This window comes from Tachyglossus aculeatus (assembly GCF_015852505.1).
Source record: "Tachyglossus aculeatus isolate mTacAcu1 chromosome 12 unlocalized genomic scaffold, mTacAcu1.pri SUPER_6_unloc_1, whole genome shotgun sequence".
In the NCBI taxonomy this organism is placed as follows: domain Eukaryota; kingdom Metazoa; phylum Chordata; class Mammalia; order Monotremata; family Tachyglossidae; genus Tachyglossus; species Tachyglossus aculeatus.
Genome location: NW_024044828.1, coordinates 15,565,821 through 15,590,017, shown reverse-complemented (window position 1 = coordinate 15,590,017; position 24,197 = coordinate 15,565,821). Strand labels below are relative to the sequence as shown.

General features: G+C 44.8%; 1 protein-coding gene across 1 annotated transcript; it reads right to left on the bottom strand.

The window, feature by feature from the left end:
* Positions 1-521: 521 nt before the first annotated feature.
* On the bottom strand, positions 522-23,344 carry GDI2 (GDP dissociation inhibitor 2). The gene is made up of 11 exons (XM_038740968.1): positions 23,181-23,344; positions 14,051-14,158; positions 11,889-11,988; positions 10,107-10,241; positions 7,132-7,330; positions 5,726-5,857; positions 3,821-3,920; positions 1,955-2,126; positions 1,293-1,437; positions 856-910; positions 522-764 (listed from the first exon to the last, which is right to left on the bottom strand). Exons 1-11 carry the CDS (start codon positions 23,223-23,225, stop codon positions 609-611), a joined length of 1,347 nt encoding a protein of 448 aa, XP_038596896.1. The 5' UTR covers positions 23,226-23,344; the 3' UTR covers positions 522-608.
* Positions 23,345-24,197: the final 853 nt, after the last annotated feature.

The following is a 24,197-nucleotide window of genomic DNA, read 5'->3' as shown; positions in this document are numbered from 1 at the left end:
CATGCCCAGAGCTATAACCCAAAGAATGATGGCTACGATATTTGGGCACTGTCATGGTACGACTTGACACAAAATTCAAGGTTATGGGGAGAACTCAGGGGTGCTGTCCAAAATAATGGGAGTGTTCAATTTAGTCTCCTTAATAAACAGGACAGATGGCACGACGCTGTCACTGATCCAACACTTGAGCAGCATATCACCGCAAAGGGTACGCTTTTTTAAAAGATACAAATACTGTATCGAGTCTGCAGTTTTTCTGCATCAGTGTATATAATCCTAGAGTGGCTTTTTTTTACTGCACTTTTTCTAAAAACACCACAAACCCGATGATTGAATTAAATTGAACAAAATGTCAGTCATCTGCCAATTCAGGACAGCCATCCCATACCAGCACGAGATAGTTAATACATGATAGTTGGGGGGGGGGGGGGGGGGGGGGGGGAGAAAAATGGGGAGCGTTTACCGGTGCAGTATTTTGTCAATCTCTCAAAGATGTGATTACAAAAGCAGGCCGTACAATATTGAAATTCATACAGTGTTCATTAGGTTCCTGATACAGATCTGTATTAGCCAAGTTTTAAACCGCTTCTAAATTACACGTTAGCCTCTTACTGCTGCTCCTCTTCACCGTAGATGTCATTTTTCTTGCGTTTCATTTCCTCGAAGTCGAACTCCGACCCCATCATCCTTTTGTAGATGTCCTTAATGTCATCACAGGTGGTCTCAAAGTGAGTCGTAGCATCGTAAGTGCGTGAAATGAAGATCTAGAAAACCAAGGTAGAGCGCTTTGGTTAAGTTCGGGCTCGTCCCTCCCCAACACCACTGGGGTCCGTATTTCAGTTCTCGGTCACTCACCTGGCTTTCGGTTCCCAAATCAGTTGGAGCGTGGAGGTCACTGATGCTAGCAAATCTGAACAGAGAAAGATAAACACAGCTCGGATGAATACACATACAGCTCTGTTGTGTCGTACTCTCCCAAGCGCTTCGTACAGTGCTCAAATACAACGGACATTAAAGCACCTTCAGATTCAGTCTCTGCTGAAAAGGTACGGTGCCTTTAAGAAAAAAGATCTGGGCCCAGACGAAACATGTTTGCCTGAACTATGCTTGATTAAGCTTTTCGCAGGGATGGGAAAGAGAAGCAGGGCTGGGATATTGAACACCAAAAATTCCCACCTGTTCAAGCCCTTGGCCATCACCCTCTTCCTCGCTCCAGTAGTTTTTTTGGGGGGGGGCGGGCGGGGGTGAGCAAGAGACCCTGGCTCTTGTTCAGTCAGCGATACAGTACTTACTTCTGTTCAATTGGTTCCAAGAGATCTAAGGCAGGTTTGATTTCTCTCTCGGGATCGTTGGTTTCCACAGTCGTGCTAACTATGGCAATGTACTTCCCTTGTGCCGCCACGTTGTGCGCGGAAGAAATCATGCAGACGTAGATATCTAAAAAGAAAACCACCTTGAATCGTACGCTCCTCGAGGGTGGTGCAGTAGCGACTCTTTTGAATCGTAGTCTCCCAAAGGCTTGGTAAGCCCTCAAAATACCACAGACTGATTTGAATGGAACCATCTCCACTTTCTAATGAAGACGCTAACCCTGATCTAGTTGGATGGGGGGCGAAAAGAAACTAGACTGCCTCATGTAAGCACGCAATTTGAAATAACTGCGTCAACAAATATCGTTTATCTAGGCGTGATATCACAGAATAAGGCTGACCTTTGCGATCAGACACAAGGCTAGTGCCTCATCGGTGTTGAGGCAAGGCACCATTCCAACAGTTGGATTCCACAGCAGGACAAGCAGATCTACACTAGATTCCTCTCCAACTTGCCGGCCCCGTAGCTTAGCCCTCTGTGTTGGGTTGGACGGCTGGAGGTACTCAGGTTTTCCCTGAAATAGCCACTGCCTCCCCCGACCCCCGGCCAGGGACCGATCCCTCCAACTTCCACCCTCACTCACCTGATTTTCGGTTGACCTGGTTCTGTGGAATGATGATCTGGCAGGAGTTGGCGTCGTTGGTGTTCTTGATCGGGTGGCTCAGGATACAGATAACTCGAATCACCTGGCCCACTTTGGTTACTCTGTCTGTTACATAGCTGGGGTCGCAGATCAGCTGCTTGCAGCGGGCGATCTGAAACCAAGGGACAATGAAAAACGTAGCTTTCTCGTCTACGCGCTCGACGGGCTTTACGGCGGCTCATTTCATAGATAGGACTGCCTTGGAAAGCAAGTCATTGTGGGCCTTCACATCCTAAGCTGAAGTCTCTAGCTCCCGCTTCATCAAGGACAAGAACTGTTGGAACTTGAACTGGCTACTGTTTCTGTGTTTTCTTTAAACAGATGATCAGTTCTGCCCTGCCGCAGGCTTCTGCAGACGAGTCAGGACTGGAGTGTTACTAGGAAACGTTCAACCAAGAATACGAACCAAACCAATTTCATAGTTAGCACACCCCAAGTGTGTGCCCACGTGCAATGTTGTCCATAGTGAGTGCTACAATGCGGTTTTCCTTAATGGAGAATGTGACTGCTACAAAAGGGGAGAAGTGGGGGTATTAAACTCCAGCTCCTCTCCAATAGACAATTAAAGATTCACTTGATCTAAGACAGTTCTACCCCCAAACCTCTTCAAAGAGGGGCTTTTACCTAGATTGGACTAATCTTGTCATTTTTCAGGCTCCTGCGGTCACCATGCCTAAAATCTTCATGGTGTTCCCATTACAATTTAAGCTGCCATACATCACAAAGCAGGGGAAGGGAGAGGCGGGCCAGGCCTTGAAGGGAGCAAAACGCCAGTTGAGGCCTCACAACAACAACAGCGTTCAAAGATGCAAACGGCACTTTTGTAGTCTCTGGGATCTGCTTGGCCGTCATCAAATGGACCAATGCATGTTTCCAGTTTGAATTGCTCTTTGTTCCCCGTTGCCACTAAAATCTGATGAGGATCACGTGAGAGACAAAAGCCTCAGCCAGACTTTATGGATTTCTCAATCTGGCTAAGAGACAGCTAATTTTCTTAATTAGCTGTTTAGTCACCCCTCCACGCAGACAAGGTGCAAGGAAATAAAACAGGTTATGAGAAGTGCCCGGCCATATGCTCAAAGAGGGGACACCCTATACGCTACTGTTAAATAAATACGACGAATCCTCTTAAATGAGATAACCTACGCAAAAAAATCCAAGCCACGTGCTTTGTAAGTGCCCTAATGATTCGGACATCTGTTGAAGCTAAGTCTCAGCCTATGTGGAAGGTCAACCGGGGGGGACCTGCTACAATGGGAAATGAATGTTCAGCGTTGGCCAATAAAGTTGAGTCGGATGAACCACCATAAAGTCACTGAGGGCACACACTTGCTGGGAGCAAACAAGAGGATGCCAAGTTACCACTTAGGGCTCATAATAATAATAATAATGGTATTTGTTAAGCGCTTACTATGTGCAAAGCACTGTTCCAAGCGCTGGGGGGATACAGGGTGATCCAAGTTGTCCCACGTGGGGCTCACAATCTTCATCCCCATTTTACAGATGAGGTAACTGAGGCACACAAGTTGTGACTTGCCCAAAGTCACACAGCCGATAACCTCTGATTCCCAAGCCCGTGCTCTTTCCACTGAGCCACGCTGCTTCTCATGCTGATTTACAGCTCTAGAGAGCAGATGTAAAACAGCAAGGGACAGAGCGGAATTTAATCAGACAGAGCATCCAACCTAGAAAATCCGTGGCTAATCCGATGTCCGTAGTGGACGCTTACTGATCTTGGACTAAATGTTGATTTCTCTTCTTGAGACTGGGTTGCCCAAAACCCCTCAAAATACCTAGCCTCCTTACCTCTCCTTCAGATTTCACCCCGATGACTTTTCCACCTTCTATCACAATCTCTTCAATTGGCTTGTTCAGCATGTAGGTGCCTCCATAAATGGCACTTAGCCTACAAAAGAAAACGAAGTTACAAACACGCAAGTGGGATGGTTCCAACTGCAGCAGTATCCCCAAGAAATGTATTTTTGCTCAGTCTGCTTTCCAGGAGACTGGCTGAGGCTGAGGTCGACATAAGATATTCTGGTCAGGGACTGCCCCTGTCCCACAAGGGGCTGATATCTAAGGGGGAGGAAGAGTAGTTATCTTCTCTCCATTTTACAGGTAAGGAAATGAAGGCCAAGATCCCACGGCAGGCCAGTGACAGAGCTAGGACTATAACCCAGGTCTCCTTACACCCAAACTCAGCCTCTTTCAAACAAGCTATTCAACTGAATGACAATAATACTACTACTACTACTACTAATAATAGTTAAGTTTTCTATGAACCAGGCACTGTATTAACCCCTGTTGTAAATACAAGGTTATTGAGGTTGGACACAATCCTTGTCCTTCACCGAGCTCACGGTCTAGGAGGAGGGAGAAAAAGTATGGAATCCCTGTTTTACAAATGAGGATAAGTGACTTGTCCATGGTCACACGGTAGACAAATAGCACAGCCAAGAATTAGAACCAGATCCCCTAACACCTAGGCCTCTGCTCTTTCCCTCTAACAAGAAGCATTAAAAACTTGACATCAGAACCATGAAACGGCGCCTCAAATGTTGACATTTGGACGATCGAATCAAACCCTCCGAGAGACGACAAGCTTGAAGGCATTTTTAGGATGGTTGGTTGAGAGGTGATCCACCAGTTCTGCCAGCCTCAAAGGAAGCACAGAAGTTGGCTAAGTAAACAAAGGCAGTTGATGATCAAAGTTGAGGGAAAACTGGGGAGTCCCACAGTTACCAAAAGGTGTGTGTTGAGACAAATGAGTGCCTAACAATCTGATTTACTGGCATTCCAGTAGTCCAACTTTGGGAAGTCCAAAACAAACAAAAAAAGGAAACAACAACAAAAAGCCCTGTCTGAACCTTCCATTCTCATTCACAGTCCACAACTAGATTTCAAAAGGTCTTATAATCTGGCTCCTGCCAATTTAACCCTGGGAATCGATTATTAGGCCAAATACAGGCGCTTGCCACCTCTTTGGAGCCCAAAGGTGAACTGAAGTTGGAGCACCCTACCATCCAAAATGATTCAAATATTCTCCCACCTTAAAATGCCTCCCTTAATTTAACCCGATTTCAGGTGAAAAAAAGAAAAGGGGAAAAAAAACCAGTCTACTCACCTCAACAATAAAGAACTCTGTGATTTGAACTTTGTACCTGAAATTTTCTTTGGCAACTAGATTATAAGCAGTGAAAAAGCTCAATATGAAATCCCTAAAGCATAGATGGTGGTTGGAATCACCATTTAGAAATAAAGCTGCTGAGAAGCAGCATGGCCTAAAGGACAGAACATGGGCCTGGGAATCAGAGGACCGGGATTCTAATCCTGGCTCTGCCCATCGATTACTGGGCAACCTTTGGCAAGTCACTGCTCTGTTTCCTCAACTGTAAAAACGGAAATTAAATTCCCATTCTCTCTCCTACTCAGACTGTGAGCTCCATGTGGGACAAGGATTCTCCAACTGGATTAAATTAGGTTAATCATTATTATTTATATTAATTTTTATTTGGATCAGTGCTTGATACACAGTAAGCACTTAAATATAATAATAATAGAAAAGCAGCCAAGTCAGACTGTGGCACCCCACCCTGCCTGGGGGGTCCCTTGTTCCCCGGCTCCCCTTAAAGAAGACAGCGAGGGGATTCGCCTAGCAGCGCTAGCAGGAGACACTACCTCAATGTATGGATCCTCGGAGACAATGCTTACCTTGCGAATCCTTGGGGCAGCTCTCCAAGCCCGTACAGTGGGTAAAGATAGGGGCTTTTCCCATATCTAGCCAAAGACTCACTGTAGAGTTTAATCCTGTTGACGGTTTCTTGGCATGGCTGGTCTAGGTAGCTGGAGAAAAAAGTTTCATGACCATTAAATGAAGAGTCTCTGTTTCAACATCAGCCTCATTCCTCACTTCTCATACCGTGTTGAATTACGATCATCTCAACCCTCCACTTCTGATGTGCCACCTGCTCCTCTCTTTTCCCAGATCCCACTACGTTTCTCTCCTCACAAAGACTGGAATGGTTCGGGAGGGTGCCACCTTATACCCAGAAACCCAGGAAGGGTGGAGGTTTCATCAAGGGAAATCCCCGGTCGTGTACACAGAAGCTGTTTCCTCTTTCACAAGGTGGCTGGGGAGGGAAGGGGTTAGGAAAGTCCCGCCCAAGTCTAGCCAAGAAGCGGTCGTCGAGCCCGGCGGACCCTCCGGCAGAAAGGTTCGGGAGACCCGGCGCGCGGTGAGAGCTTGGCGGGGGGGACCCTGCTCCCCAGGGAGAGGCTGCGGGAAGCCCAGCTCAACAAGTTCCAGTTTGGACCAACAGAGATGCCAGAGATGCCAGGCCCTTCTGTGCTCATCGCTTGGGAGCGTACCCTTAAGTTGGCAGACGCGATCCCTACATGTTACAATCTAGCGGGGGGACACGGACGCAGACGGAAAGGTACGTACATAAGGATGACAGGCATACACTGTAGCTCCCTAATTGGTACGGGGAATTGCCAGAACTTTAAGCATTGGGACAGTGCTGGGGGGGAAACTGGGGGACATGAGCAGATGGAAAGATTAGAAATGAAGTGGGGAAGGCCTCGTGGAGATGTGACTTCAGAAAGGGCTTGAAGGTGGGGAGAGCAGTGGTCTGTCAGATATGAAGGGGGAAGATCCAGGCATGGAGGAAGGAAAGCAGGTTACCTTCGCAGGAATGAAGAGTGCAGGCTGGGATGCAGTGGGAAAAGGGAGTGGATACGTGAGGAGAGAGAGTGAGTGTTGGCAGTGCCTTAAAACCACCGGTCAGGAGTTTCTGCTTGACGCAGAGAGGAATATGCAGCCATCGGAGGTTTTCGAGGGGTCAGGAGATAGGCGCAATACAACATTGTTGCTTAAAAAAAAAAAAAAAGAAGTCCACGCAGCAGGGGAAAGTATGGCCTGGAGATGGGAGAGGGTATGGCCTGGAGATGGGAGAGGCTGAAGGCGGGGAGTCAACAAAGAGGCTGAGCCATCAGACAAGCTGGGATGCGGCGAGCGTTTGCAGCACAATTCTTAAAATGGTTTTGGAGCACTTTCAGGTTAAGTACAATGCTGAAGTTTTTCCACAACTGAGCCCAATAAAACGCCAAACACTTACTCATCAGTTCTGTAGAGGGCAAGGGCGTGACCCGTGAAATCTATAACATCCTGGCCCAAATCGAACTTCTTATATACGTCTCGCATAGTAGTCTTCTTAGGATCGACGCCTTCAAAAGTTCGTGGGTCGTTTTCGTCAAAGTTGGCAACATACACCAAGAATTTCCTGAACCGGCGTTTCTCGAACAGTCCCATCAAGCCTACGAGCACACACACGCAACCACCGGGAGACTTGAGCAGGACGGTATTTCAAAAGGAAACCAACAATGTTTAGTTAAGCACAAAAATGGGGATTTCCTTCTGTGTTTTAGAGTTATACACTGGGAGCTCTGGAGTCTTAGCAATACAGCATCATCGTCAATGGTATTTACTGACTACTTACTGTGTGCATAGCACAGTACTAAGCGCTTGGGAGAGTACAACAGAGTTAGTACACAGACATATTCCCTGACCACAATGAGCTTATAACACTAAAATGATATAGGTTTCCGCTGCCTGAGGAAAAAAAAAGACTGGGCTGCCACAGAACAATTTAAAGTCCTTAAGCAGAAAATATAATTGTGGGTAAAGCCAGGGCATTTCATAAGGGTAAAGCTTGCTTATCACTATATATTTTATCAGGCCCAAAGGCACTGTCACCTTGACAACTACACCCAAAATCCTATCCCAGGGAAGTCCCCATCTGGGCCTTTTTTTCCTGGAAACCGAAATTGAGCAGACAAGACGTTAACTAAGCGCTGGAAACAAGTTTGTCATTGGCCTGAAATTTGGGGATCTTTCCTCATCCTCACTGACTGTCATTAGAGAGAAGCAAATTTAAGACCGGTCAGAACATAGCAACAAGGCTTAGGTGCTGAATACATCACCCATCATATTTTTTGAACAGTGCTCAGAAAGCCCTTCACTTATGGCTACCTTATAAACACTCAATTATGCAAACAAAGACACCTTACCTCAAGCAGCCCTTACCCACCATTTCCTACCCTCTGAGATCACCCATCAGAAAGGTAAGTCTCCACTCTCCCTCCCACGATGTTTTCAATGACTGGGAATTTTTTTTTCCTCCTTTTCTACGGGGTGGTGAGGGAAGGGGGAAGGAGACCCCCTGCTTTGGGGTTTCACTTAGTTCAGCCGTTTGAATATGTTGCATAAGATAAAAGCATTTTCCGGGGCATTCACAAAGTTTCACATTTCACCTGCCTGATGCCTAAGAGGTTATTATGGCTGGTGACAAGTTATTAACTTTAAGTCACACTGGAATTGCTAGCTTTTTTTTAATAGTCATGATTCATACCTTGGCAAAAAAATTATGAACCAAAAGCAAAAATTAATAAGAAAATATTTGAATAAGACAATCATTAAAATAAAAGAGTTTACTTGGTACAGAACCCTCTCAAGCTACAGGTTAGCAATAGGGATCAAGAGAGCATGATAACAGGATGAGCACAGAAAAGGATCACGATTTATAAATGTTAGCCTTTCTGTAGTTGTACCCTGCGATAGTTCTCTTGAGGAACAATTTACAAAATTCAAAGGGAAACTAAACCCACAGGTTAACAAAAAGTTAGAAAATGGGTTTGCCTATAGAGAAGAGAAGGTGAGGTTCACAGACGATTCAAGGGAAGTTATCAGGTACGATGCACCACGGAAATGCAAGGACCCAAAGGCAAACTGAAGGACTTGACTATTTGATGTTGGTTGTGTGTGGGAGGAGGGAGGGGAGCTGGGGAATATATAGAGGTGTAGGGAAGCAATCGGACACCAGCTGAGTCAGTTTTAACTGCAAGTTTCCAAGAACACTGAAGCCTTGAACCCTTAGAACGGTTCCATTTCCCGGAACTGCAAAACTCCAGACAACCACCTGTCACACACCATTCCCGGCTCTGCCACTTGTCTCTGCTGGGTGATGTTGGGAAAGTCACTTAACTTCTCTGTGCCTCAGTTACCTCATCTGTAAAATGGGGATTAGGACTGTGAGCCTTATGTGGGGCAGGGACTTTGTCCAATGTGACTGACTTGTCTCTGCCCCAGTGCCCAGTACAGTGGCTGTACTTTTTAAATACAATTTAAAAAGTTTAACAGAATTGAGATTTGGAGCCTCAGTGCAACCTAATTAAATACTGAGGATCACAGCAGACCTGGGGCTTCCAGTGAAACACATTCAAATGGTTTCTCAACCAGACAGAATGTACCAAAGGAGTGTTCATGTTCTGGTCCTTCCGATGCCTGAAAACAGCTCTCCGGGAGGGATGCAAGTTTCAGCACCGTAAGGCCTTTGCAAGACCCACAAGAAAAGGCTTAGATTTTCGTGAGGACTCAACCAAGGGAGGATGAGATTTTAGTGGCGAGAGGACAAGCATTAGTGAGTCAACAGGCCAAAAAAGCACCATTTTCAGCCCTGACTGGAAGCTCTCGTGTCTTGTCTTGTCAAAGACCTGGAAAGAGCAAGCTTGGGGGTCCAGCACCTATGCTCTGAACTTACTGGTCTGAACAAACTTTTTTTCTTGTTTTGAGGCTAATACCTTAGAGGTTCACGGCAGGGCTCTAATGTCTATGCACAGCGGCAGCAAGCGCCCCATCTGATCATCTCTCATTGATTTCTAACCTCCAACCCCCACCCCAGCCCACCACAATACCACTCTTACCAAGCTGTGGATTCGGAAGAATGGGCCCTTTTCCCTGGTATATGCCAACTCCTGGCTACTGTGACATTTCACATCTAATAGAGTCTCTGGATCTATGAGCTCGTTTTGGGGAAGGAAAGTGACTACCAACTCTGTCATAGTGTAATACTGTACTCTCCCAAGCGCTTAGAACTGTGTTCTGCACACCGTAACCACTCAACAGAACTGCTTAATCTCTCGCTATACTGCGATCACATGATCTGCTCGGCCAACTGAGGGCCTATTGTGTCATGGGAGATACCTTTAACTCAGGATTCAGAGAACAAAAAGGAATTAAAGCCCAACTGCTTACTGGATGCCAGAGCTTCAGCCTCAGTAGAAGGAACCTTGTAGATTTTCCCTCCTTTGTAGACAAAACTCCCTTCAGTCACTTTGAAGTCTAGGTAGCGGGTGACTTCGGTATACAGCAGCATTTTAACCAACTGACCTGCAGAGAGCCCATACAATATCACTTTAGCACAATAACTTGGACAGGGTTTGAGGACATAAAGATTTCAAAGAACAGCATCAAATAACCACTGTCTCCCATTCCCAGCAAAAAGAGTGAATAATTAGTCTTCCACTGACCGATTAGTACAACCTGCAGAGAAAGAGGGTTACTGGTTTCAAAACCACATCAACTCCACAATTAAGTGCTGGCAGCAATGAATATAACAACAACGACAATGATATTTGTTAAGCACTTACTATAGTGCAAGCACAGTACTACGCACTATGCAAGATAATCAGGTCAGACACAGTTCCTGTGTCTCACAGTCTAAGTAGGAGGGAGAACAAGTCCCGAACCTCTATTTTACAGATGACGAGAGCGAGGCCCACAAATCAAGTGACTTGCCCAAGGTCACACAGCAGGCAAATGGTGGATTAGGAATGAGAACCCAGGTCCTCTGACTCCGAAGCCCGTGCTACGCCACTTGACTTCTCGGTGCCGGTTTCCACATCCGTACAATGGAGATACCATATCTGCTCTTCCTCCCTTTTAGAGTGAGCCCTATTTGAGACGGGGATTGTGTCAGACGTGATTCATCACAGTGCTTGGCACACAGTAAACCCTTAACTCCACCTTCAGGATAATGAAGTGCCAAGGAAGATCCGGCTTATGGCAAGTACAAGTATTTGTTACTTAAGAAGAAGCCTGGTGATCTAGAAACTGTTGTACCTGATCACGTTGGTCACCAGTAGCTGTTACTTACTATGCCTGTCTACCCTCTTCCATTTCCCCAGACAAACCTGTTCAGACGGAGATCTAACTTTTAAAGGTAACACTTTAATATTTAATCACGGGTTTTTTTTTTCCCTCCACCCTCCAGCCAGGAACAATCAGAATTCATTTTTGGTAAAGTTCAGAGAGATTTACACGCTTGTTTAATGAAGCACACTGTTGCCTGTTTTAGCAAGTATTTATAATTGGCAAAACTTCAAATCTGATAGTATATATGATTAAAACAAACCTTCAGATATTGAGACCTAGCGTGCAGGTACACAAAGCTTTGCCCACAAAGTTTCATCTCCCAGGTATGCCGTGAAGCCTGGGAAAGTTTTCAATTTGGTGTATAACTCCAGAGTGGAGAGGGCAAGCTGTTTGAAAGTCAGAACCTGAGTTCTAGTCATGACTCTGCCTCCAGCCTGCTGTATTACCTCAGGCAAATCACTTTATTTCTCTGTACCTCAATCTTTTCATTTGTAAAATACAACCTCATAGGGATTTTGTGAGGAGAAAAAAATTGAGGTGAGGTAAAAGTGCTTTGGAAAATAAAAGCTATATAAAAAATATAAAAATCTAATAGAAAATTCAAGGGATTATTATTTCAGACTGGGAACTCTCAAGTATCAGACGGTGTGAGAAAGATCAATATTTTGCATAACTAACAACAGAACTAAAGGCGAAAGCACGTTCAAGTTAGTCTGGCACAGAGATCTGCAGAACACAGATATGTAACTGCAACCAACAGGATTTTTTTTTTCCTCCAGGAAAATTGTAGAAATGGCATCTGCAAGGCAAACGCTTCCCTGGAGATACTCTCCTTCAAAGCAGGTGGCAGGTAGCCAGTACAAAATCGAAGGCATTCCTTACCATTAGCCATTAGGAATTTGGGAATTAGGTCCACATTCCAGTCTCTTCCCCGCCCCATTGATTCTGGAGGAGATCCTGGTAAATTAAATCTTTTATACAGCTAAAAAGGGAAAAAAAAAAACATACACAACATAATGACTTATTTTTGTTTTCTCTATTGATCTACTTAAAGCTCTGTGAAGAGAGATAATTACCCCCCTCCAATGCCAATAAATTCTGAGTGCTTGGGTCTTTTTGGTACTGAGGCCTGACCATTTATCTCTAATTTGTTTGTATCTCCACAGTTGTTAGAAGGTACGATTTCGCTTCCCTGCTTTCCAAATTCATTCCATATTGGACAAACATCACAAATTTTAAGAAGGTTTGAGCCCTTTAGGAAAACACCATGATATCCAAAGTATGTCATATTCATTCCATTTATTACATGCATTTGTTCAGTATAATTAGGCCACTGAAAGTTTGCTGAGAGCACTTTGCAATATTAGAATATCAAGATTACAATGCAAGGAAAACATATTAGCTAGGGGGTCCCTAAGAATCCTTCCCCAAATTATAATCCACCAGTCTCTGAACAAGTATGTTCCAGTCCTGGATTTTTGTAAGCTGTCCCTGGGGAATTTTCAAAAAATGTACAATATGCCAGAGTTGGGACTGTACTGGCTAACTGGTGGGCCTCCCTAGAACTGACCATCCCTGCTGCTGCTGCTCACTGTAAATCCTTTAACTTCCACTTCCAGCCTGGAGCATGATCAGTACATGGTCAGTATAATCCAGAGGCCTCAGGATGCTGGAGTCTTTAATCCCAGACTTCTCCCCTCCTGGCTGCCCCTCCCTGCTGTCATGAAAATTCAGGATAATAATAACTGTCCATGAGGGACAGGGACTGTGTTAATCTAATTATCTTATATATACCCCAGCAATTAGTACAGTGCCTGGCACATAATAAGCACTTAAGTACCATCATCAGAATTTTCAAAACTTTACAGTTATAACATGCATTCAAGTGTAAGACACATTACGATTTTCCTGGGTAAAAGGGAAAATTCGCATCTAGAGTTGGGAACTCTAAAAAGAATGAGAGTGGGATCCCTGTAGCTGAAATTAAGCAGCAGATTACAGATTCCCCAAGAAGAAGCTGGGTGCTGGGATGGAGGAGGTGTGAGGGAGATAAGAGTCAATCCAAGAATCTGTGGGGAGGATGGGGGAAGAGGGTCTTGGGCCAGGGAGCAGTCCAGAATTGAAAGGGAGAGACCTAAGACAGACATAAGGAAGAGAGGAAGAAGAATGGGACCCAGAGGCTGGAAGTTGTGCAGGACCACTAAGGAGGCAAGTTTAGGTTCAGGAGGGGAATAAGAATCCAGGAAACCAAGTTAGGAGAGCATAAAAGGGAATCTTCAAAAATCCTGCCCCCGAAGATCAAAGCTTGGATTTACTGCCAAACAGAATATGCAGCTTTAAAAGAATAATTCTGTGTTTGACTGTAAGATCTTTGAGGGCAGGGATCACATCTGTTGATTATCATACTCTACCAATCAATCAATCGTATTTATTGAGTGCTTACTGTGTGCAGAGCACTGTACTAAGCGCTTGGGAAGTACAAGTCGGCAACACAGAGACAGTCCCTACCCAACATCGGGCTCACAGTCTAGACTCCCAAGCACTTAGTACAGGGCTCTGCTCCAAGTAAGGGCTCAATAAATGTTGTTTGGGTGATTGATAGAAATAAATACATCTATAATTTGGAAAATTAAGGCCTTCATTGTGAAACCAGCATCTTAAGGCCAGTGCATAAAATCTAAAAATATATTGCGTTGTCACTCTTCCATCCCTTCAGTCTTGGGTTTTTATTTAGTTCAGATTTGACTTCTGAAGTGATGGTCTCACCTAAGCAGCTTTCTAAAGCATACATTTGGATAATAAATGCTCAAAGATGGAGTCTCAATTTAAATACACCATTTTTGATATATAATAAAGTTACTAGGCCTCATATCTCTACACAAGTGATTAGAGCCCCCCAAATTCAAGACCAACATTACTGAATAACTTTAGCCCACCCCTAGTCTCTAAATCAAGCTGGAATGGCTAAGAGAATTAGCCCTAATTCAACAGTCCTAGGCTCTCTTCTGAGGACAAAGAAAAAAAAAAGCCACACTAATACTTACATCTTCCAGGGGTGTGATGGATGCACTATCGCCTCCATAATAAGAGTTGCGATCCATGTGAAGGACCTTCTTTCCATTCACTGACATGATACCGGAAAGAATACATTCCTGCAAGGAAAGAGAAACCTCTTATTTCAGAGCTGGGAAAATGCTACCATGGGTTTCATACTCGTTAGGCACTCCAATACCATGGATGACGAAGATACCATTAAAAAGTCAACTTGAAATCACCCCGCTAATTTTACCATGAGTGGCACGGTATTTTCTCACACAGCAATAGCACGTGTGCTATGCACTGAGGAAGTGCTAAACAAACAGACACTGTTGATGAGGAGGTCATCTCACCTTTTTAAATTGGGAATAATTTGCCACTTGGATTTAAAGTGGGATTAATACAATCATTTACCAGGAAAAATACTGGTTTTCCCTAGACTACTTGCTTGTCTAAATGATCCGCAAATAAATCATCCACTCGGATCAACTCGTCACGATCAGATTTTTAAATTGTGAACAAAGTTCTAGCATGAACTTCCCACTTAAAGTGCAACAATCTGACTAAACCATCGTAGAAGATTCAGTTCTATGTGATTAGAGATTAGGATTCCGAGCTTTGCTTTCTAGCTTGTCAAACTGTGGTAACGAGGGGTCGGTGCCTTCCACTGCTATCAAATCCATGATCAAAGCATTTCAGACCGTGAAATCCATTTGGGTATTTCCCAGAAACATCCTACAGAACATCCTACTTTTTAAGCAATCAGTTTCCCGACCTGGCCTCTTGCTCATAGAATGAACAACAGAAATGTTCTGGAGTAGCGTAACATTAACAGCTTAGTAAAGGTTTAAGAAGTATCTGAGGAGACCCTGACACCCCTGCTCTTTAGAAGTTAAGGTTTAAGGAGTTAGGCACACAAAAGCTTTGAGAAGGTAAAAATAATAATAATTACGGTATTGGTTAAGCGCTTACTATGTGCCAAGCCCTGTTCTAGGCACTGGGGTAGATACAAGGTTATCAGTTTGGACACAGTCTTTTTCACATATGGGGCTCACAGTGTAAGGAGGAGGGAGTAGGATTTAACCCCCATTTTACAGATGGGGAAACTGAGGACCAGAGAAGTTAAGTGACTTGCCCAAGGTCACACTGTAGACAAGCGGCAGAGTCAGGATTAGAACCCAGGTCCTCTGACTCCAGACCCAGTAGACCCAGTTCTACTATCAGCTTCACCACTGACCTACTGTATCACTTGGAGAGTGACTTAACCTCCCTGAGCTTCAGTTTCGTCATCTGTAAAATGGGGACGAGACACCTGCTGAGACTGTGTCTCTCTGGACTGCAAACACAATGTGGGCAGGGAACAGCGTCCAACTCTGTTATTCAGTACTCTCCCAAGTGCTTGGTACAGTGCTCTGCACACAGTAAGCGCTCAATAAATACAACTGATTAATGTAATGATCTGATTATCTGTACCTGCCTAAGTGTTTTAGCAGAATGCTTTGGCACACCGAAAGCTCCTAATGCTATTATTAGATATATTATCAGCAACTTCTTTGGACCCAGATCTGAAATGAGATCTTAATATCTCATCAAAAGGAGCTACAGCAACAATAGTTCTTCATAAACATAAATGAAGTTTCCATACTTCATAAATGCAGTAAAGGTGGTAAATATTGCAACAGCATCTCTAGTGAGATTCAATGCTCCTTAAATCCAAAATATAGCACACTAAATTAATGTCTCAAGGTAATGCCTTTTTTTCCCCCACTACCCTGACTTCTTAAAGCTTTTGCTACAAATGAAGCAGTAATTTCATTTGGAAGGCATTAAGAATAAGAATATACTGAATCTGGGCAAGCAAGTCTTGCCATGTGAAAAGTAGTAAAAACACCACTCATGTTAAAAAAACTCAACCGACATGCTCAAGATGATCTGGAGTCGAATACAGGAAAAGTAATTTTAAAGCCAAACCAGGACATAAAACCTATGAAGAAGGGTTTCTCCATTACTGAAAAACTATTTGCAGGGATCAACAACTTCACTAGTCTCATCAGTGACCGCTGAAAAAAAAGTCAAGGTTGATGAACAGGCAATCTTCTGTGTAATCGAACAGTGTTCTTTCTGCTCACAGAAGGCCTTCAATAAACATGATGGCGGGTGGGGAGAGGGGATTGACAAACAGCAGAGAAAAGAAAACACAGGCTTTCCTCAACCTTGTCCTGTGACTCCCTTAAAGTAAACAGTAGTAATTAACAGGAAGCCAAAGTGACAGCACACTCTGCAGCGCTTTCTGGGACAGATGATGTACTGAACTGTTGTGAGGCTATTTGCCCCCAAATGTATGCATTGTTCACTACCTTACCGGGTACTTATAAGTCACTCCACCTGCCAAAATTTGCCACAGTATGTGCAGTCTGTGGGTCGGGGGGTGAGGGAGAAGAGGGATTTGTGTGTGCAGCTAAAGCTACGATAAGACAGTCCCTTAGCTGCCTTTTACAGACTACATCCAGCACAGTCTCGAGAAGAGAACAAGGCTTTCCAAAGATAAGGGCAAGGGGGACGATGGCTAGTCTTCAAATTTTTCAGTGGTGGTTCAACTCAAGGAAATCAAGCTTGGGTGGGCTTTGTAGAGCCCTTGGACATCTGTTTTCTGATTGTGAATTATCCACAAAATCTATTTAGGCTCAGGATGGTTCCCTTCCTCTCTCACCACTGGATCCCGGGGGAGCCCGCACTCCATTCTCAATTTGGTGTATAATTCCGATCATTCTACTCTTACAATCCAATTTCCCTGGACCTCGCCTCTCTTTCCTTGACTGCTACTTTTATCCATGTGCACCCCCTCTCCACTTGATCACAATGCCTTAGGTGGCAGTTGATTAAACTTGGATTTGATCGATAGTGGATCTGCACAGACGTAGGTGAGGAAATGGGGAGGGGCAAGAGAGGGGCATACACTGCGTCATGCACGAAAATGGAAATGACCTAAACTCTAAAAAGTCACAGAGCCCCTAGATTAGCAATTCATCCACAGCTGTGGGTGAAAATTAAACTGGAATTTCTACAAAAAAGAATAACTTCACCACATCTAAAATTTCACCTATACAAGAGGGAAGAAAAGAAGATTTAGAAAATACAAAATTAAAAGGGTTTAGTAATTCCAAAACTGGCTATGGAAATTACTCAGATGCATTTGTTTGTCCATACAGAGACAATTTTAGTGTTGACAATTTTACCATCAATACTTCCATGGGTCAATATGACCCACTTTGGAATCTTGAGGAAATTAAATATAAAATCATTAATTCTAAGGCATCTAATGGCACTAGTGTGAAAGACATTTTAACCCTAATTAGCCTGCTGCTGCCTCAAAATTTACTGGTTATTTTGGTTGAATTTTTAGGAAACAACTGGAACTGGGAAAAATAAGAGCACCTTTCTTAAATTTACTTAATCTGAAGACAAATAAGTACTTAAGTACTGTAAAATAATCCAAAATCATGCTGTCAATTCAACAGTTTTCCCTCTGGCTATTCAAGGTAAAGAATAAATCGGAGTTTTTGACCTTAAAATCTGACCTCATTTCATGGGGCGAGAAGCAGCGTGGCTCAGTGGAAAGAGCACGGGCTTTGGAGTCAGAGGTTCAAATCCTGGCTCCACCAATTGTCAGCTGGGTGACTTTGGGCAAGTCACTTAACTTCTCTGTGCCTCAGTTACTTCATCTGTAAAATGGGGATTAAGACTGTGAGCCCCCCATGGGACACCTGATCACCTTGTAACCTCCCCAGTGCTTAGAACAGTGCTTTGCACATAGTAAGCACTTAATAAATGCCATCATTATTATTATTATATTGTCTCTCACATAGCAATTTCTATTATATGTTCCAAAACACTTTGTACAGTGCTGTGCACACCTGCTCGCACTCCAAATGCCACTGCCGAGGCCCTAGCTTTTCCTGAAGCTGCAGGATGTCACTAAAGACGTACACACACTTATGTCTTCTTCCTCTCCCATTACTCCAATTATGATAATGATGAATAATGGCAAACAACTTGAATTTAATTAGTTCCTAAGGAAAGGCATGAGGACAAATCCAAAATCCCTGCAGTAATTTGTTTAAAGAGGATAAATCAATCAGTCAATGGCATTTAAAAAAGATCTGCTTTTCTGTTATGGCTCTTGCTATCACTCAGTTGAGAGTGCTCTAATAACAATAATAGTAATGGCATTTGTTAAGCACTTACTAGGTGCCAGGCAGTGCCCTAAGCACTGGGACAAACAAAATTGGGTTGGACACAGTCCCTGTCCCACATGGGGCTCACGTTCTCAATCCCCATTTTACAGATGAAGTAACTGAGACACAGATAAAAGTGAACTGATTGGCCCCAGGTCACCTGGCAAACATGTGGCAGAGCTGGCATTAGAACCCAGGTCCTTCTGACTCCCAGCCCCACGCTCTAACCACTAGGCTTCTCTGGCGTCTAGAAACTAGAAGTCAGATTATGTCAGAAATTATGTCAAGGCTAAAGCCGAGTTGGACAGTAAGGTGGGCAGGCTGCTGCACTGAGGACTTCAGATGTTCAAACAAAAAACTGAGGTTATTCATTCATTCAATCGTATTTATTGAGCACTTACTGTGTGCAGAGAACAGTACTAAGCGATCTTAACCTTAAGGCTTCCTATATATGTTGCTTCTCGGAAGACCACTCTGAATCCAGAAACATGATTAAAGAATGCTTCGGTATTAACTTACTCCCCCTCTAAACTGTAAGCTCATTGTGGGTAGGGAAAGTGTATTCACCCAAGTCCTTATTACAGTGTTCTGCACATAGTAAGCACTCAGTAAATACCATTGATTGAACTCTGTTATACTGAACTCTCCCAAGCGCTTAGTACACTGCTCTGCGCACAGTACTATAGTCTTAGAATACAACTGAAAGAGGTACTGAAAGACTTCTCGATCAGTTGCAGCACCAGCTGTTTGGATTTAACCTGGTATCTGGATTTAAGAGCTCCCTAAATAATCAGGTGTCCAACTGTCTCCAGATAAAACGTTATCTAGCATGAGGATCTGAAGTGCAATTAAAGTGATTTCTCCTCATTTAAAGAGGGGCCTAAAAGACCAAGTTTAATTCACAGCAATTGCTCCCACAACGTTTTAAACATCACCGATTCATTTACAAGATTAACAAAAACAAAAGCTGTAAGGAGCTCTACGAGTAGCAATCATACTGGCATTTTAACTGCTGTATTGCCTAACTGGTTATTTTTAAACCCTTGCATTCAGTGACTCAAGAAACTAGAAGTCAGATTATGTCAGAAATTATGTCAAGGCCTAAAGCCGAGTTGGACAGTAAGGTGGGCAGGCTGCTGCACTGAGACAGGACTTCAGATGTTCAAACAAAAAACTGAGGTTATTCATTCATTCAATCGTATTTATTGAGCACTTACTGTGTGCAGGGAACTGTACTAAGCGATCTTAACGTTAAGGCTTCCTATATTTTTCACACCACACCAGCCAGCCTTTATACGACCATAAGGGGAAGTACGATATAAAAGAGATAGGGGGGTACCTTTCCTTTGCTTCTATTTATATAATAAAATGCCAACAATCTACGGTCAGGCAGCTCACCTATAATGCAAGAGTAATAACACAAAATAGACTCGGCTGTGATCCACCAGTGGCCTAAAAACACAGTACTGAAAGCCAAAGTTATGTTCTTAATTAAGGGGAAAGTATCAGAAAATTTAAGGGGGCGGCAAGACACAAAACCGTGTTTAATTTGTAGGTGGGGAGGGGCTTTGTAGGACCTTAAGGCACTTTGGGTGTTTTCCTCCACAAGAACTATTCAAATTAGGAAACAGAAAGAGGAGCTGGTTAAGCAATGAAGCATTGGCACAGCCATATTGATTTCTCTCCCAAATCCCTCAAGAGAATACCATCCATTTTATCTGTGACTTGGGCTATCCATCCCTAATCCCACTCCCCTTTCCGCATAAGGGGGACGCAACGGGGGGGTGAAAGGATAAAACAAAAGCGGCCCGGAAAAACCTGAGCGTGTCCGACTGCAAGTATTAAAAGGCTGCATGGCCACATTCCCCGCTTGTCGACGGGCGAGGAGTGGCAAGCCTGGCGGTGGGGAGGAAGCGGGGTGATTAAAATCAAAGGCTGCTTTCGTTTCGTCTCTTCAGATCAGAAATTTCGAATTGGAGATGGGTTGGCGTTTCGCAGCGACTGCTTTGCCCCCCTCCCTTCTCCCCGCAGGCCTCCTCCTGCCCACTGCAGTGAAGAACATCCTTGTGACTGCAGGCCGCATAGGAAGGGGAAGCTGGAACGACCTCCACCCTTCGCCCTGCGCTTTTCCGGCTCCAACGGGGAGAGATCAGCCCCTGGCAACCCATCGTGGAAAGCCACCAGAATCCGTTATCCACTCCAGAGAGGTAAAAACAAACAAACAAACAAAAAAAAAAAACCAAACGAGAATAACGGGGTGTGCAAAACCATCACCACCCCCTTTCCCATCGGCCTAGTGTTCGCCTTTGAATAAGCCTCCATAAAGATGACCATCCCACCCGAATCCAAACTCAGGGCTTCGAAACTATTTCGTGGGACTCCCACGAGGGATTCAACGCTCCCCGAACCGCGGCAGATGGGCAGAGCCTGCCATGAGGCGCCTGTTTTTAAAGGAAGAGGGGTTTGGGCGGGGGGGGGGGGGGGGGGGCGGTCTGCTGAGCACCTCCAAGAGTCAAGGGTCACCCACCCGGTTGGAGGTGGGGCCTCTGGGCGCGTGGGTCTCTCCTGACATGCCCACCAAGACAGGGAAAGAGAAAAAAAAATTCCAGATAAGGCGACGCAATTCGCATTTCAGATGAATCCCTGCAATACCGAAAATTAGGCGCTATACAGTCACACAGGGATCCCTAAGCAGAGCTGGGAGGCTAGCAGGATCTCTACGTATACACATTTATATAGATATATATGTACCCCTAAGCAAACCAGGAAGCCTAGCAGGTGCTCTAGCATACACATTTATATAGATATATATATATTCCTAAGCAGAACGAGAAGCCTAGCAGGAACTCTGCGTCTACACGTCTGTGCTTTGAACATAGTAAGCGCTTAACAAATGCCATTATTATTATATACTTTCCAAGCGCTTAGTACAGTGTTCTGCACACAGTAACCGCTCAATAAATACGATTGAATGAATGAATCTATAGGTATTCCGAAGCAGAGCTGGAAGCTTAGCAGGACCTCTACGCATACACATTTATATACATGCAAATGTATTCCTAAGCAGATCTGGAAGCTTAGCAGGACCTCTACATATACACACTTATATAGACTGATATGGATTTCTCAGCATATCTGGAAGCTGAGCAGGAGCTCCACCTATACACATTTATATAGATAGATATGTACTCTTATGCAGAGCTGGAAGCTTAGCAGGAGCTCTACCTATACACAATTATATAGATAGATATGTATTCCTAAGCAGAGCTGGAAGCTTAGCAGGAGCACTACCTATACACAATTATATAGATATGTATTCCTAAGCACAGCTGGAAGCTTAGCAGGAGCACTACCTATACACAATTATATAGATAGATATTAAGCAGATCTGGAAGCTTAGCAGGACCTCTATGTATACATATTTATATAGATAGATATGTATTCCTAGCAGATCTGGAAGGTTCGCAGGACCTCTACGTACACATATTTATATAGATATGTATTCCTAAGCAGACCTGGAAGCTTAGCATATATATATATATATATATATATATATATATACACACACACACATATATATATTTATATAGATATATATGTATTCCTATAAAGATCTGGAAGCTAAGCAGGAGTTCAATCATTCAATCGTATTTATTGAGGGCTTACTGTGTGCACAGCACTGTACTAAGCGCTGAACTTATACACATTTATATAGCTATGAACTAAGAAGAGCTGGAAGTCTAGCAGGGGCTCTCCGTATACACATTTATCTAGTTACCTATATTCGCATGCAAAGCTTTATCATTATTATTATTTTAGATGCGTGGCTCTCTGCGGCGAAGGACGCGTGGCTCAGTGGAAAGAACACGGGCTTTGGAGTCAGAGGTCATGGGTTCAAATCCCAGCTCCGCCAATTGTCAGCTGTGTGACTTTGGGCAAGTCAACATGTACTTCCCAAGCGCTTAGTACAGTGCTCTGCACACAGTAAGTGCTCAATAAATACGACTGAATGAAGTCACAACTTCTCTGGGCCTCAGTGACCTCATCTGTAAGATGGGGATGAAGGCTGTGAGCCCCCCGTGGGCCCACCTGATCACCTTGTAACCTCCCCAGCGCTTAGAACAGTACTTGGCACATCGTAATTGCTTAATAAACGCTGCATCCAAATATGGGAAGGCAAACAAACACCACAAAGAGCTTGTCGCGAAAACCCCAGCCCCGTTCACTTTAAGCACTTACTATGTGCAAAGCACTGTTCTAAGCGCTCGGGAGGATACAAGGTGATCACCTTGTAACCTCTCCAGCGCTTAAAGCAGTACTTGGCACATAGTAAGTGCTTAATAAATGCCATTATTATTAAGAAGGAAGGGGCGGAGCGAGGTCGTGAGTTCAAATCCCGGCTCCGGCACTTGTCAGCTGTGTGACTTTGGGCGAGCCACTTCACTTCTCTGGGCCTCAGTTTCCTCATCTGTAAAATGGGGGTGAAGACTGTGAGCCCCTCGTGGGACGGCCTGATTACCCTGTATGTACCCCAGCGCTTGGAACAGTGCTTTGCACATAGTAAGCGCTTAATCAATCAATCAATCGTATTTATTGAGCGCTTACTGTGTGCAGAGCACTGTACTAAGCGCTTGGGAACATATAGACAGTCCGACCCAACAGTGGGCTTAACAAATACCACCATTATTATTATTAGCGAGGGGGAAAGAGGGAGCGGGGGCTCCCAGGCCGCGGCCGTCCCCACTCATATTCATTCCTATTTACTGAGCGCTTACGGTGTGCGGAGCACTGTACTAAGCGCCTGGGGAGTCCACGTGGGCAACGTAAGGGGCCGGTCCGTACCCCAGAGGGGGCTCACAGTCCGGAAGGGGGAGACGCAGGGGCGGCGCGGGCCTCTCCTCACCGTCAGGCCGGTGCCCAGCACGATCACGTCGTACTCCTCGTTCATGGCGGGGCCCGCAGGACGAGGCCCGGGCGGAGGCGCGAGCGGCCGCCACCAACCCGCGATACGGAAAATGGAGGGGACGAAGACGACGACGACGAGGAGGAGGGAAGGCGCCTCCGACGGGAAGAGGAGCGCCTGGGGTGGCGGGGGGGGGGGGCGGGGGGGGGGCGGGGGCGCGTGCTCGCCGCAGCTGCGGGGGCGGGGCCCGCGCCTGTCCATCACCGCACTCCCGCCTTCCTCCTCGCGCCGCCATTGGCTCAGACGGCTCCCCCGCCCTCCCCCTCCCCTCGTCCTCCTCCAAATCGCGCGAGAGCGAGAACGTGATTTCTCCTCGTCGTCGTCCACCCCGTCGCTACCGCCAGTGCCACGGTGGTGCCGGGGCCTGGGGCGCGCGCCTGCGCGCCGCTCCCCTCAATCATCAATCAATCGGATTTAATAATAAGAAGAAGAACGTCCCCCTCTCCATCCCCCCATCTTAACCTCCTTCCCTTCCCCACAGCACCTGTATATATGTTTGGACATATTTATTACTCTATTTATTTTACTTGTACATATCTATTCTATTTATTTTATTTTGTTAGTATGTTTGGTTTTGTTCTCTGTCTCCCCCTTTTAGACTGTGAGCCCACTGTTGGGCAGGGACTGTCTCTATCTGTTGCCAATTTGTACGTCCCAAGCGCTTAATACAGTGCTCTGCACACAGTAAGCACTCAATAAATACGATTGATGATGATGATCCCCCCCATCTTACCTCCTTCCCTTCCCCACAGCACCTGTATATATGTATATATGTTTGGACATATTTATTACTCTATTTATTTTACTTGTACATATCTAATCAATTTTATTTTGTTAGTATGTTTAGTTTTGTTCTCTGTCTCCCCCCTTTAGACTGTGAGCCCACTGTTGGGTAGGGACTGTCTCTATCTGTTGCCAATTTGTACTTCCCAAGCGCTTAGTACAGTGCTCTGCACA

Excerpts from the sequence above, each read along its gene's own strand:
- GDI2 (XM_038740968.1), bottom strand. The coding sequence starts at position 23,225 with ATGAACGAGGAGTACGACGTGATCGTGCTGGGCACCGGCCTGACG. Across the intron at positions 11,989-14,050 it reads CCATCACACCCCTGGAAGAT|CTGTATAAAAGATTTAATTT; the intron begins GTAAGTATTAGT and ends TTCCCTTTTTAG. Across the intron at positions 10,242-11,888 it reads CAAATTCCTAATGGCTAATG|GTCAGTTGGTTAAAATGCTG; the intron begins GTAAGGAATGCC and ends GGCTCTCTGCAG.